The following is a 14,993-nucleotide window of genomic DNA, read 5'->3' on the forward strand; positions in this document are numbered from 1 at the left end:
GCATGTAGATGTGGACGACACAATCTGCAGAAGTTCAAACCGAACACTGGTCTCTTTTCAGACCATACTCTGTAAACCCTGAAGATTGTTGTGTGTGAAAATCCCAGTGGATCAGCAGTTTATGAAATACTCAGACCAGCCTGTCTAGGATCAACAACAATGGCATGTTAAAGTCACCTTCTTCCCCATTCTGAAGCAGAGTTTTAACTGCAGGTGATTGTCTTGAGCATGTCTGCATGTTTACATGCTCAAGACAATCACCTGGTCGCCTTGCAAAAAAAAAAAAAAAGTAGTATACCTTGTAAATGATTGGTAAGTGTAACTCACCTTCTTCGTGTTAGAGTCAAACTAAAGGTTTATTTGGTTTACAAAATCCAAAGGATACTCCCTTCTTAGGCAATTTTCTAAACACATTTATATAGTAAGACAATAGCACATAAACAACACTTCATTATTGAGCCCAGTAAGTTTATTAGCATTTTTAGTGTCACAAATCTTTTTCAGCTAAAAGGTGAAAAGTTGGGGTTTTAAGATTTTAAAAAAGTTTACTTTGGATTTAATAGTTTGTTCTAAAAGTGGTCTGGGCCACATTCATCTCACTGTCTTTAAACCATTTCGGTGTAGCCTTTGTTGTGTGCTTCGGGTCATTTTCTTGCTGGAAAATGAATCTTCTCCAAAACTGTAGTTCTCTTGCAGACTGAATAAGATTGTCCTCCAGGACTTTCCTAAATGTCACATTCACTTACCCTCTACCTTTACAAACCTTCCTGGGTCTGCTGTCGAGAAGCATCCCCACAGCACAATGCTGCCACCACTATGCTTCACATCTGGGATGATGGGTTTGTGGTGTATGGTATCTGCTAAGCATAGCATCTTGTCTGATAGCCAGAAAGCAACACTTGGTCTCATCAGACCAAAGACTTTTTTTCCATTTGACCATGGAGTCTCCCACATGCCTTTTAGTGAACTCTAAGTCGAGTTTTCTTTAATAGTGGCTTTCTCTTTGCCACTCTCTCCTAAAGCTTTGACTGGTGAAGAACCAGGGCAACAGTATGTAGTCCCTCCCGTCTCACTTGCTGAAGCTTGTGACTCCTTGAAATTAGTCAAAGGTGTGTTGGTGGCCTGGTCTCCTTACACGGCCACTCAGTTTGTGAGGATGGCCTGGTCTAGGTGGATTTAGACACATGCCATATTCCTTCCATGTCTTGATGATGGATTTAACTGAACTCTGGGGTATGTTCAGTAACTTGGATGTTTTTTTTTTTTTGTTTTTTTTTTTGTGCTTTTTGTTATACTTTTCAATAACCTTTCCCTCTGAGTTGCTTGTTCTTTTGTCTTCATGGTGTAATGGTAGCCTGGATTACTGATTAACCAGTGACTGGACCTTCCAGACACAAGTGTCTTTATACTAAAATCACTTCATTCACTGCACTCAGGTGATCCTCATTTCATTAATTATGTGACTACTAGCACCAAGTGGCTTGATCTCTGTTGAATTAGGCCAGTCACTTAAAGGAGGTGAATATTTATGCAATCTCTGATTTTACATCACATTATTTTGTTCATTGTCACTTAGACATTAAAGAAGGTTTTTGTTATAAATGCCAAATTATTTACCATGATAAATGTATAAAATCAATAAAAGGGTAAAACATCCTATGCTTTTTTATAAGCACTGTAAAACCATTAGGTAATAGGCTACGCAGCATATGATATAGAGCTTGTAAATAGGAAGATATGAGAAGAGTCTATCAGCAATATATCAAAGGTAAGTGGCTGTCCTTATGTGGAAATAAGTAGCCTATAGCATATTTATTGCTAGCCCAAAAATAATTGTTGAAAAAGGATAACTCGTTGCCAGTCCCTTTCTAATTTAAAAAGTAAAATTACTTTAGGCTACACCTGAAACCTTAATGACATCGCTATACGTCGCCTCACGTTTAAAAAAAACTTGGAAAAAAAAGATGTTAGTGCAGTACTTTCTCATACAGCTGTCCAGCGTATGAACCGTCGTTAAAAAGTTACATGAACTACAAATCCCTAAATTCTCCCTCCTTAACTTCTTGCCATTAGCTCGATTTGATTGGACGCTCTCAGTAAAGCTCTCTGTGATTGGATAGCGGAAGCCATGTTTGCATTGCCAGCTGTCTAGATGTAATGCAGCTAACCGGTTAGCTGTCTGAGCTACATTTGCCCCTTTATACGGGGTATTAAAAACAAAACACCCTGACATACCGTTAACACCGGTTTTTCTGGAAGACGCTATGCCGGTTCACTCCCGGGAGAAGAAAGAAAACAACCACGAAGAAATGGAGGTGGATTTTCCCGAGCAGGACGGCAGCAGCACAGACGAGGAGGACACCGTTAGCTCGTCCGTGTCTGAAGATGGAGACAGCTCGGGTAAGAAAAATAGGCCTTTAATACTAACCCACATATGAATTATTTTAATAGACATGTCTGCCAGAGCTGGGGTTGTCATCATAAGACGTTGTTATTAAAATTCAACATATTTTAATCAAGAGGTGGCGCCCAGTGAATGGTAGGGGTGTTACAGAGTCATGTTGGTGATATGAAAGAAAATCACGTATATGGAGGTTATGTCAAAGCTGTCATGTCTTCATATGAGCAGAAATGGATGATGAAGACTGTGAGAGGAGGAGGATGGAGTGTCTGGATGAGATGACCACCCTGGAGAAGCAGTTCACTGACTTGAAGGAGCAGTAAGTCATCTCTCATGTTGAGGCCAACAGATGTGGACTTCATCTGCTGCCCAATGTATAAATTAAAATTTTACTAAGATACGAGGATGCTGGGCACTTCATCTCACTGTTTAGCATTTACGTAGCTTCCAGAGACATGAAATGTGCAGAAAAAAGGCAAGTCAAATGCAGAGATTCAGCTGGTTATCAAGTCCACTGTCTTAACCCTGAATAGGCAAATGTTGCAGAGAATTACATCTGAGGAGACAAACAGCTGCATTGACATTTTCAGTGATTAATAATGTAAATGAATCATTTTCAGTGCTTTTTTCAAAGGAAGTAGCCTGCAAAGACATTTCTCACAATAATAACATTGCTTTGTGGAGACTTTTTTGGCGTTGCCAAATGAGTTTTCAGAATTATTTTCTACAGTAATTATTGTCACATTTATGCAGTACACGTTTTAGCCATATGGGGAAGCTTCACCCTATAACACTCACCCTCTCCTCCATAATAAAATGCAAAACAAGACTCTGCCAGCCACTGGATAGCAAAAGAGCTAAAGTCACAGTTGTTCATGCTTAGGCTTATAAAAAAAAGACACTCATTGTTTCAGACTAGACAGCTACTGATGGCCCAGCATTGAAAGAGAGCTAATGCAACTGAAGTAATGTGACCCCTTCCATTTGAGCCGAGAATGAATGTTATCTGAGCTAGCACATCAACTCAACCAATCAGCCAAGAACGGTGCAGAAGGCAGACTTAAAAAGCAATGAGGTGCAAAAAACTAAGATGTTGGGACAGGATGGCGTGTACCTTCTAAAACAGTGGTCCTCAACTGGTTGGTTGGGACCCAAAAGCAAATTTGCAGAGCAGTTTTCAGTGGGTCGCAACTAGGTGTCTGAGAAAAAATGGTGGCAACAAGTCCTGAGGCTCTTATTGGATATGCATCGATACCTTTTATTTCACCCTGTTTTACTGTGAAATATAGCAAAGTTAAATGTTAGATCAATATTTCAACTAAGTTACCTCATTTAATTGCAGTAAATGGCTACTTTTCCCATGATAATGAAGTAATTTCTCAAATTATCTGGAAAATTGGCCAAAAATTTACACGTAATGATGGGGAAGGAGGGTATAAAAGTTGTCAGTTTTGTCCCCGTTCTTTTTTATATCAGGTGGTTTGTTCCAATCATGCTCCAAACGGCAACATAGTCAATTAACTAAATGTGCGTTGTTGAATTTTTGGGGAAATTTGGATCGCAATTTGTTGTAAGACATACTCACGGGTCCTGAGGCTGGACCAATTGAGAACCACTGCTCTTAAAAGGGGGTCTCTGAAAAAAAAGTTTGCTAGACTCTGCTCTGGACACCTCAAAGACTGGTCCAATGTCTGTGATGCAGAATTTTCTTGAGACTTAGAGGATGTGCAACCTCCAATTTCCACTTACAGCAGCTGCGCTGCAACCTGCCAGCGAAGTGCACTGCAGAGCATTTCCACACAAAACCTTCAACGGACTCCTGGCCATAATTTATCACTAATTCTCTGTTTCGTTTCATCCTGCAGCCCAAGCAAAAGGTCTTCAGTGGGTCACAGACCTACAATAGCACCATTGATCATAAAAACATCACTTTTAGGTTGAAAATCACAGAATTTTACATGAAACCATCCTTTTTAGCAAACATTTACATACAACAGATAACATCCTACAAGAGCGTACACAGGGAGTATTAGCTATGTCCTCCCAGGTTAATAAAGGAGAAAATAGAATTTGAAAGAAGGAGAAAAAAATAATAATAATGACAATTATTTGTGCTTTCAGCAAGTTCATCATTTTCAAAAAGTTTACCACAGCACGACAAGAAGGGAAAAAAGGAGATCTTAATGAGAAGCAAGAGGAAAAATCTGGACTTCCATCATGTTTAATTATCTACGTTTATCTTATAAACAGCTATTCTAAAAAGTAAGAAATGCAAGAGATCTGTCTGCAGAGCGATTCTTAGATTATAAATGGAATAAATTAGAATATATTCATCAGAGAGCCTATAGTTAAATGTAGAAAAAGAAAAATAAATAAAAATAAGTGAATAACCAAGTATAAGAACCCTTCAACAGTAGATACAAAAGTAGTGATGAATGTATGATCTAGAATAAAAAAAAATGTTTGTTGACAACCTTTTTTTTCCCATGAGAAATACTAGACTAAGTCTAGCTGAGAAATAGATCTTTGATGACTAAAACTCTGCAAAAACGCTGAGAATTGAGAAATTGAGACTAAAATGTTATTCAGAATTCATGATTTATCTTTTCTGTTGGTTAATCTGTCAAAACAACGCATCTGTAGCTGTGTTGCCTCTCAGCTGTTGAAACCAGGGATCCCAGATTTGACAGGGGGCAGAGAACGCACTAGATTTGGAACCAGATTCAGGCACAGAGAATAAACTTTGTGTTTAGAAGTAAAGATTAGAATTGAAGGACTTTTTTTGACTAGAACTGGACTAGAATGTGTTTTTTTTAGTTTTCATCGAGTAAAACTATAAAGGGCAGAAATAACTCAAATGTGACTTCAACAAATTAACATTATAATCTTAAGACTAAGACTTAAATTACAAGCAGTTGCCAAACGAACACTGGTGAACTTGTAGTTCTCCTGTGATCTAGTGCCCTCTCGTCTCACAGCTGCTCAGGGCTGCAGTATATTGTGCAGCGCTTCAGCCACACTTCTAGTGTGCAAGGGTTGCTCGCCTTCAGTCGTATTAAAATCGCTGTGATTTGAAGCATAGCTGATTTATTAGTCAAAACAGGGCTCTAAGTGTTGAACATTTATACTTCCTGCTCTGGTGAAATGGGTCTGTCATTTCCCCAGAAGTTTATTCTTATTAATTTGCTGATTTTTTTACACTACAGGTTGTACAAGGAGCGCCTGAGCCAGGTGGACATCAAGCTGCAGGAGGTCATGGCTGGCTGTGCCCAGGAGTACCTGGAACCTTTAGCCAACCTGCAGGAGAACATGCAGATCCGGACCAAAGTAGCCGGTGGGTCAATGTAACAGTGCAGACTGCTGTAAGATGTCTGAATCTTATAGGGAACAATTTTTAATGCACAGAACTTTTGCATTTTGACAGCTCAAAGATATATATTTAGATTCTGAGCTTCACTTACAGCTACAGCAAATTTATTTAATTCTTTTTTTGTGACAGGAATCTACAGAGAGCTGTGTTTGGAGTCGGTAAAGAACAAGTATGAGTGTGAAATCCAGGCTGCCTGCCAACACTGGGAGGTGAGACATTATAAAAAAAACACTATGACGTTAGGGTTAGATTTGCATTATTTATATTAGGACTAGGCGGTATATTGAGTTTTTGAGAAAAAAAAACATGTTTTCAGATGAGACACAGAGCTAGATGGTGTTCATATGAATATAATTTATTTTGTGGTGCAGTAATGCACTTTTCCTCTTATTCTATATATATATATATATATAAATATTAATTGGATGGATTTAGTTTTTAAAAACAAATACCAGGCCTAATGCTCAGTTAATTATAATTACAGTAAGAACTGCTTACAATAATGGGTGTGTCGATCACAAGATAATATATCTAAAGTGTTTAGGCAAAATTTGGAATTATAATATTAGGTAAATCAATTTAATGAGCATTTTTGATCATTTCCAAACAAGTGGTGTGTTGTCTATCATTTTTTATTCACATGCTAATCTTGTGCAGCTGACTCTTGATGACATTGCCCATGACATTTGGCTTTTGTGGATTTGAATTAGAAAAGACTTCATCATTGGTTTTACAGGGAAAATTATAAGAAATACACTTTGTTGTTTATCACCTTTCAGCAAAAAAAAAAAAAAATCATGTCAAAATATGAGTTTTGGTCTATATTTTCCAGCTCTAATCTACATCAGAATATATTTTTTTCAGTCAAGATGAAAGCACTTAGTAATTTAGGATGTTTTGTTTTGTCCATTACCTACCCTCACTGAATTAAATACAGACTTAACTCTGGAGATTATTTTTCTGCTTTCCAATCTTTTTGCCTTATTTCTGTCTTTCAGAGTGAAAAGTTGCTGCTGTTCGACACTGTGCAGAGCGAACTGGAGGAGAAAATAAGAAGATTGGAGGAAGACAGGCACAGTATCGACATCACCTCAGGTACAAACTAGAGCTGTAACCAGGGGTTATCTAAAATAATATGAATTTATCCATCATTCACTCTTAAAACGGAAACACTTCTGGAGCAGGGCGAACACCCTCCAGTCAGTGTGGATTGGTCAGTAGATAAGCTCTCTTCTGACCAAAGTCTCACCTAATCTGTGCATCCCTATAATAAGGGTAATCTTTGGATGTACTAATAAATTAGAGACTATGTCTTTGAGGGCCAGCTTTATTCTTTAAAACTTTTAACAGACTTTTAATGAAAGGAAGCATGTTTGTAAAAATCTGAGGCAGAGAGACATTGGGTGTGATGAATGGTAGAGCAGTTAAAATACTATTAAACATTGGTAAATAAATAAATGATGAAAGTAAGAGGGAAATTTACTAATTTTAAGTTCAAACAGCTGGGAAACAATCCATGCTGTAAATGTCAGACTGAAACAGAAACATTTTTACATGCAATTTGAAGAGTAAACTTATCCTTCCATTTATGGAAAATGTATTAGAAAAAACTGAGAAGCGCTGGGTTTGACAGTACCAGTATCTCAGTGTTAATTTCTTCGACTTAAACTATGACTAAAAATGTCCTTCAACAGCCTTTTTTTCCATGACAAAAACTAGACTAAGACTAATCAAAAGTAGGTCTTTGATGGCTTAAAGCTGACAAAAAGTAAGTTTACTTTTTGTCAAGATGACTAAAACTAGACTAAAATTAATATAGTTTTCTCTGACATTCAAAATCCATGATATTTCTCCAATGTGGGTAAATCTGTCAAAATACAATGCATCTGTAACTCTTATTTCTCTCAGTTGTAGAAAGCAGGGACCCCAGGTTTGGCAGAGTGCATAGAACACACTACCATAGTTAGGTACCAGATTTAGGCAAGAAAAGCTATGAAATGCTGCAAATTAATGCTTGAACTCAAAGTAAGGAATAAAATGTGAGGACTTTTTATGAACTAAAACTATATTAAAATGTTTTTTTTTTTTTTGGTTAAATAAAACTAGACTAAAACTAAAAAAGGGTAGAAATGACTAAAATGGGACTAAAACTAAAAGACTTTTAATCTAAAGACTAAGACTAAAATTAAACATAGCTGCCAAAATTAACACTGTTGTATCCCCCAAGTATCATCCAGCATATCTAATCGTGACTTTGGAGTGATAAAGGTTGGGGTTGTCTTGGCTGAAGGAGTGATTCTCAGACTATGGAGAAGCACATCTGTACAAGGTATTTAAACAGGAACTTATGTCAGATATGATATAATTTAAGCAAATGTTAGCTAGACTGAGTAATGAAGGAGAGGACTTTAAGAGGTCATGGGAGCACTTATCTATCCAGAGCCATGTTGTAACACAGTGAGGATGTGGTAAATCTGCAGCAGCTGTTTAATATTTGTCTTCTTTAGTTCTAGTTACTGTGCAAATATATCACAGGCCTGTTGTTTTTGTCATTTAAAATGTTGATGCTATCTTCTATTTATTCAAACTGTATGAACAACTTTGATAACACAATTACAGGCAGGTGCCCCTGGTCACTCTGAGTCAATTGTTATTTAAGTACAACATAATGAGGATAATATAATTTATTAGGCTGTAGAAGGCTAGTTGTATTTGTTTAAGTCTATGCAGACTTCCAGCGAGGGTGCACTGATAACACTGTTTAGGTTGAGCTAGAAAAAGCGGTTATCAGCAGTTTTTTCTTTTTCAGTGGCTAATTGTTTGATGAGTGGGTGTTATTTAAGTCAACAAAAAATTTCTTTGATTTACTACAGTCCTATTCAAAAAAGAGTTGGACCTACAGTAACACCTTAAAAGTCTACCCAACACCTCAAAATACAACTTAATTTAGTTCTTATTGATGTAAAATAGAGAAATCAATGCACTGTGCAGTGTAAAGACAAGAAAGAAACCATTTACCCTTAGTGGTAAACTGAATTTGATGAAGAATATATTGATTTTTAAATTGCAGTATGCATTTGTGATTCTCATAAAAAAGATACATTTTGAGGTCAATATCCTGCTGAAATAGCTGACTTTGCTTTTCCAATCCGTCCTCTTTTTTCAGAGTTGTGGAATGATGGATTGCACTTACGAAAAAACAAAAAGAAAGACCCTTTCTGCCCCGTCAAGAAGAAGAAGCCTGTTGTTGTTTCTGATATCCTTTTCCTGTGTCCTGTTCTGTTTTCATTCCTCCTACTCATCCTTATTACATATTTTATTGGCAGGAACAGAAATTTTGCCACTTTCCGCTCTTCTTTCCTTAACCCACAGCATCACGGCCGTATATAGTTTACATGCTGCAAGATCTGGATATCCTTGAAGACTGGACAGCAATAAGAAAGGTATTTTGCAAACTCACAAAGAGATCATTGGGGAATTTGTCCGTTTTGATTTGACCTTTTAAAGTTGTCTCTTTCCTCTCACAGGCGATGGCATCGCTTGGGCCACACAGGGTGAAGGTGGATGGTAAGAGTTTCTCCTTGTCCTCGGTTACAGTCAATACCTGGCTGAGTGCAGCCATCGACCCAGAGCTACACAGGAGGGGTCGATTCAATACTTTCAGCTTCCAGCTCATATTTGAAAAGGAGAGAGTTGTTACCTCCTTTTATGTCACGTTGTTTAACTTTGCTCTTTTTTTCTGCTCTTTTTCCTCTTCTGTCTCCCCACAGCTCCTGCAGTCAAATCTGACAGGCATCACCATGTGGCTCGCTCTGAGGACGGTCGCCTTTTCTATGACAACCAGTGGTACTGCAGAGGACAGGCCATCTGCATCAACAGGAAGGATGAGTACCCAACCAGGTCTGTATGGTTTTGTTTCTCTGAGTCTCTATATGTGTTGCTACAAAAACAGTGAAATTATGTAAGTCTTAATAGGTGTATTTATCAAAAACACACTGAGGCCAACTCAACAGAATATTTATTGGTAGGTGGTAAAAATGTTTTTCATGAGGGATGTGCACATTTAGTTAACTAATCAAAGATGTGAACCTCCCTAGTGTGCACCAGAAATACTGTAAAATCAAGTGTACAAGTCGCTCTTAAATACACATTTTCATCTGAAAAGTTTGGTACACCCTTAATACTGATGCGACAATACACCTGTATAAAGTGCTGAGACATGTCATCATTACCATAAGTGCCCCCCGCCACTGGTGTTTAAGAAAAGCTAACCCCCTCCCAAGACCCACTTTGAAAAAGTACACATCAATTTTAATTGTTTTCATTGACAAATTCCAACACAGTAGGCCTACGCTTGTTCTTGACCAAAGATCTATATTTAAATTATCCATTATTATGAGAGCATATTGGAGCTACTCTAAAAAATAATAAAGAAAATCTGTGAATTGTTGAGAAAAATAATTTTTAAATGTATTCTCAGTTTTAAAAGTTGTTAATTTACCAGGAAAAACAGAAAGTCTTGCACGAACATGTAGCATGTTTTGAGATGATAGTCAATAAGACACAAATCCACCCTTGGTTTCTTGTATTTTTTTTTTTACTTTGCTCTGTTGTAAAATTGCATTTTTAAAAAAAGCTCTACATTTTTGAGTTTCTAATGTCAAAATGTAAAACTTTTTAAACTTGTAAATTTTAATATTTTCTCATAAATTTCTGATTTTTTAAAACCCTGAAATTCTAAGTTTGTTTTCTTAGCTTAGTAATCTCAAAAATGTTTGTTTTTTTCCTTCAAAATTGACTTTTTTTTTTTTTTGCTCAAAAATTATATTTTGGATTTGGCCTAATATACAGTACATTGTGATTCTAATCATGATTTGAAGAAAAAAATATTTACATCTAGTTTTTGACAACATCAGATTAGGCACGGGCCCTGTCTGACAGGGTTGAATGTACATGGCGGTTTTCCACTTACTTTACAAAAATTGAAAACTAATAAAACTTTGTGTGCTCAAAAGAATAAATCAAATAAAATGGACAAAATCTCTTTGACAGCAGCATGCTAACTGACATGAACACCCACACCTGGAGAGTGTAAAATGGCCTGATTTGATTAAAGAACACATGGGTACTTCTTGGTCCTGAGTTGTATTCAAACATCAATTTGAATAAATATGGGGAATGAGAAGCCTATTTTAATGAATTCATTTATATATTTATTTATGAAGATGTATTTTGGGGCTTTTTGTGCATTTATGAAAAGAGGAGGATGGTAAGTAGAGTTTTAAACAGGGATGAGAGATCGGGAGAGAGATGTGCACGAAAGGAGCAACACCCCATCTTGAACCCGGGCCGCCTGGGGAACAACCTAACCCCTAGGTTTTATGCTCTTGATTTTAATTTGTTTTTAATTGGATGATGTTTCTTTTTTTCTGGCCCTAACAAGCATCCCAAATTATAAAAAATAAACTACTAAAATGAATAAAAACTGAACTAAACATTTTTGACAAATAAAACTACACTATAAAACTGGGACAACTAAATAAAACTAAACTGAAATCAAAAATAAAAGGGTAAAAAATGACATTAAATAACAAAAATTCCCTAACTACTGAAAAGTACACCAAACTGGTATAAACCAGTCAAAATCAACCAAAAGTTTTTATAATTGTCTAACTAGAGGAAATCAATATTTACTGAAAACCTTTATCCTAAAACACACATCATTAATATCATCATAGATGGGAAAGTAAAACAGATCATTAATCTCTGCTAACTTTTTCCTAGTGCACCACAGTGGATGCTTCCTACATCCTCCTCATGTCAGAGTAACCATGATGACCTAAGCGTGAAGCGGCAGAAAACTTTGATGTTTGTGAGGATCAGGGATTGATTTTGCACTGAATTCATTGCGTCTATTTCCTCCAGTGCCATCATCACCACCGTGAACAACGATGAGGTGTGGTTCAAACGACTGGACGGCACCAAGTCAAAGCTGTACATCTCCCAGCTGCAGAAAGGCAAATACACAATCAAGCACTCTTAGAAACACACACTCACATGCACACACAGAAAAACAACCCTCATCTCTGCTGTGTTTGAATTAGTCTACTGTCGTCGTGAAATCTTTCCACCTTCTTGCCATATGTACAGTCATGCACAGAGAGAGAGGAAGTGAGATGTGTTAAAAAACCCTTGCAGTCTAAGGGAATAATCTTCTGTAAATATGTATGTATGTTGATAATCTCAACAAGGTCACAAAGTGTCATTTTCTCTGAAACGGAGATCAATGCAAAGTGCTGCTAAAAAATCGAAGAGGTGAAGAACTGAAGCAGTAGTGAACTGTGAACTGTGGAGCTGAGTTGCGTGCCTTTTTGAGACAAGATGATCTCAAAAAAAACAAAAAAAATAATGGTGAACTATTAATATCAATGCAGTGAAGCCTTACTCTGTACCGTGTTAGCTCCAAGAGGACTGAAGCGGGTCAATGAACGAGTGAGCGAGAGACCTTGATCCAGGTGAGGATGCTGTCAGCTGTGTGTTTGATTTTCCTCTCCAGCCGCATCAGTGAGATTTGAATTTCATGCTCCATAGAGCCTATTTAATCCGTATTAGGATCCCCAGGGACCCCAGTTAGAGAAAACGTTTGATTTAGTTGAAACAAATTGCACAAGTGTCAATACAAAGATGCTGAATGATTAATCAATGTTGAGAAAATGGTTATATTGTGAGCTTATTTAGATGAAAGTATTCCACATGAAAACCCCAGGGTTTTCTGACCCACTTGGGGAGCCATTTTACTAAATGATCACTTTATGCTTTAGTGTAATTTTATAACACTATGTGTGAAGAAGAACCAAGGCCAGCTCAGTGTTCAAAGCAGAATATACAGTTTCTCTTAAAGTTTACATACCCCTGTTAAAATATGACGTGTAAAAATTTGGTTAAGACTTATCATTTCAGATTTTTTTTTCACCTTTAATTTGACCTTCAACGTTTACATTTCAGTTTCAAAAACATACAAACTCTTCTGAATTGCAGACTCCTACCCAAAAAGATATGAAGCCTTTTGGGTAGGAGCTTACTTATCAGCATTACCTATCAAAATTTGCCCACTCTTCCTTTCAAAATCATTAAAAATCTGTCCCATTACCAGGGCATTTCCTGTGCACAGCCCTTTTCTGGCCGCCATCCCAGGTTTTAAACAGGATTCAGATCTCAGCACATCCCAAAGCTTTTATCTTCTCCTGGTGAAGCCGCTCTATTGTAGATTTGGATGTATGCTTTTGGCTGTTGTCATGCTAAAAGGTAAAATTCCTCTCCATTTTCAGCTTTTTAGCAGATACCCAAAGGTTTTGTACCAGAATTGGCTGATAATTGAAACTGTTCATAGTTCACCTCCACCTTAACAGAACCCCCTTTTCCAACTGAAGAAAAAAAGCCCCAAAGCATGCTGCTCCACCAAGCTACACCATTGCTATGGTTTCTCTTTGGTGATTTTCAGTGTTGATTTTGTGTAAACATACCTTTTAAATGATTCTCAAAAAGTTCAACTTTGGTTTCAGCAGAACACGACACACTTTTGCACATGCTTTAGAGGGACACGATGTATGTTTGTGCAAAAAATAAGCCATTCTTGAATGACTGTGTGAAGACTATGGGAAAAAGATCTTAAAAATCCCAGAAGATTCCATTAAATTCTTGAAAATCTCAAAAGCTACCGCCCCAAAAAAACAATTTTCACCAATCCCCCCATCCTAACAAATTTCCCAAATTCCCATTAAATTGAGAATAAATTTCAAAGCAAAATTTTTCCCAACCTTTCAGTGAGACTCTCAGAATACAGAAGACATAAACCCAAAATTTCCTTGCCATACTTGAGAAGTCCCAGCAAATATCCAAACAAATTCTCAGAAATTTTACTTGAAATACCTGAAAAAATGTCAAGAAAATTTCCCCAAATGTTCCAATCAGAATCCCCAAATCTTTATGAAAATACCTACATATTCGACAGCAAATTCCCTCAACATCCAAAGAAATTTCCCAAGTTTCTGTGAATTTTCCATTGAAGCTCTCCAAAATAATCAAACATGTCCCCAATATTTCCTTGAAAAAACTCAGAGGCCTAGCAAGTTCCCCACCATTTCAAAACAAAGTCCTCCAAATTTCATTGAAAATTTGAGCATTTCAAGTAAATTACCTAAACTTCATTGGAAATTTTTGACAACTTTCTGAAAATTTCTATTAGCAGAAATTATTATCATGTTGTAGGACAGTCAAATTGTAATGTCCTCATACATACATGCCGGGTCTAAATGGGTTAATATCGGTTTTATTAATGTTCTTTTCTATTGAATTATTTTTGTCCTAAGTTGAATTAAAGGTGGAAAAAGTTCTGAAATGATGTATCTTTACCTCATTTTTGACACAACAGAAAGTGTCATTTTAACAGGGGTTTGTAGACTTTCAGAGACACTGAAAAATTCAAGGCTGTGTTTAAAGAACACAGTAACAGGAGGTGCCCTGTATGTAGAGATGTGCTTTCGTCACTGTGATTCTTCTTTTGTCTTTCCTCATGTTGCCATGTTTCTGAGAGTGCCTGGAACTAAAAATACTGGAGAGTATCCAAACTAAACTAAATCTGCTCCACTGTTGTGTGGGCTGCATCTTTAGTTGTGGTGAGGGTCCTAAAAACAGCCTAAATTTGAAATTCATGGTGCCATTTTCCATCTTCTAAGTGTATCCTATTTATATGTATCTTCTGTCCTATACTGTCTCTGTTAATTCTTCTATCTCCCTTTTTCTAGCTTAAAAAAGGTTCCTCATTGATGTATTAACCGTAAAAGTAAAAGCAACACTAAGGGATTTTTGATTTATGTACAATCCATCCATACCTTCTTTCCATGTCTGTAAATTCTTGATTTAGAGCTGGGGATCTTGTTTTGTGTTGTATTTTCGGTGCTACATGTTTTTTTTATCATTACATACATATTTCAGATGTTACCTGCCAATATTATTGTAAAAAAAGGTGCTTGCAATACTTAATCATAAACATGAAGTGTCTGTGAAGCCTGATAAGGCTTTTACTGAGAAGAACTTTTCAGTCAGTTGCAAGTTTTTCATTTCTGCTACATTTCTACCTTTTTATGCATCATGGTACCTTTTCCACATTACAGGTAAAAGGAAAATTATGTGACATTGTGCCAATGCATGTAAAACTGATTA

The 14,993-nt window shown here is 36.8% G+C and overlaps 1 protein-coding gene across 1 annotated transcript; it reads left to right on the forward strand.

Moving 5' to 3' along the window:
• Positions 1-2,147: 2,147 nt before the first annotated feature.
• LOC121521770 (breast cancer metastasis-suppressor 1-like protein-A) lies at positions 2,148-13,795 on the forward strand. Its single transcript, XM_041805933.1, has 10 exons — positions 2,148-2,400; positions 2,630-2,720; positions 5,608-5,735; positions 5,901-5,980; positions 6,770-6,866; positions 8,938-9,027; positions 9,150-9,214; positions 9,299-9,338; positions 9,542-9,671; positions 11,697-13,795. The coding sequence occupies exons 1-10, from the start codon at positions 2,265-2,267 to the stop codon at positions 11,812-11,814; spliced, it is 975 nt and encodes a 324-aa protein (XP_041661867.1). The 5' UTR covers positions 2,148-2,264; the 3' UTR covers positions 11,815-13,795.
• Positions 13,796-14,993: the final 1,198 nt, after the last annotated feature.

This window comes from Cheilinus undulatus, linkage group 14 (assembly GCF_018320785.1).
Source record: "Cheilinus undulatus linkage group 14, ASM1832078v1, whole genome shotgun sequence".
Taxonomy (NCBI): domain Eukaryota; kingdom Metazoa; phylum Chordata; class Actinopteri; order Labriformes; family Labridae; genus Cheilinus; species Cheilinus undulatus.

Coding starts and splice junctions, on each gene's coding strand:
- LOC121521770 (XM_041805933.1), top strand. CDS start 2,265: ATGCCGGTTCACTCCCGGGAGAAGAAAGAAAACAACCACGAAGAAATG. Junction 2,721..5,607: donor TTCACTGACTTGAAGGAGCA/GTAAGTCATCTC, acceptor TTTACACTACAG/GTTGTACAAGGAGCGCCTGA. Junction 9,672..11,696: donor AAGGATGAGTACCCAACCAG/GTCTGTATGGTT, acceptor TATTTCCTCCAG/TGCCATCATCACCACCGTGA.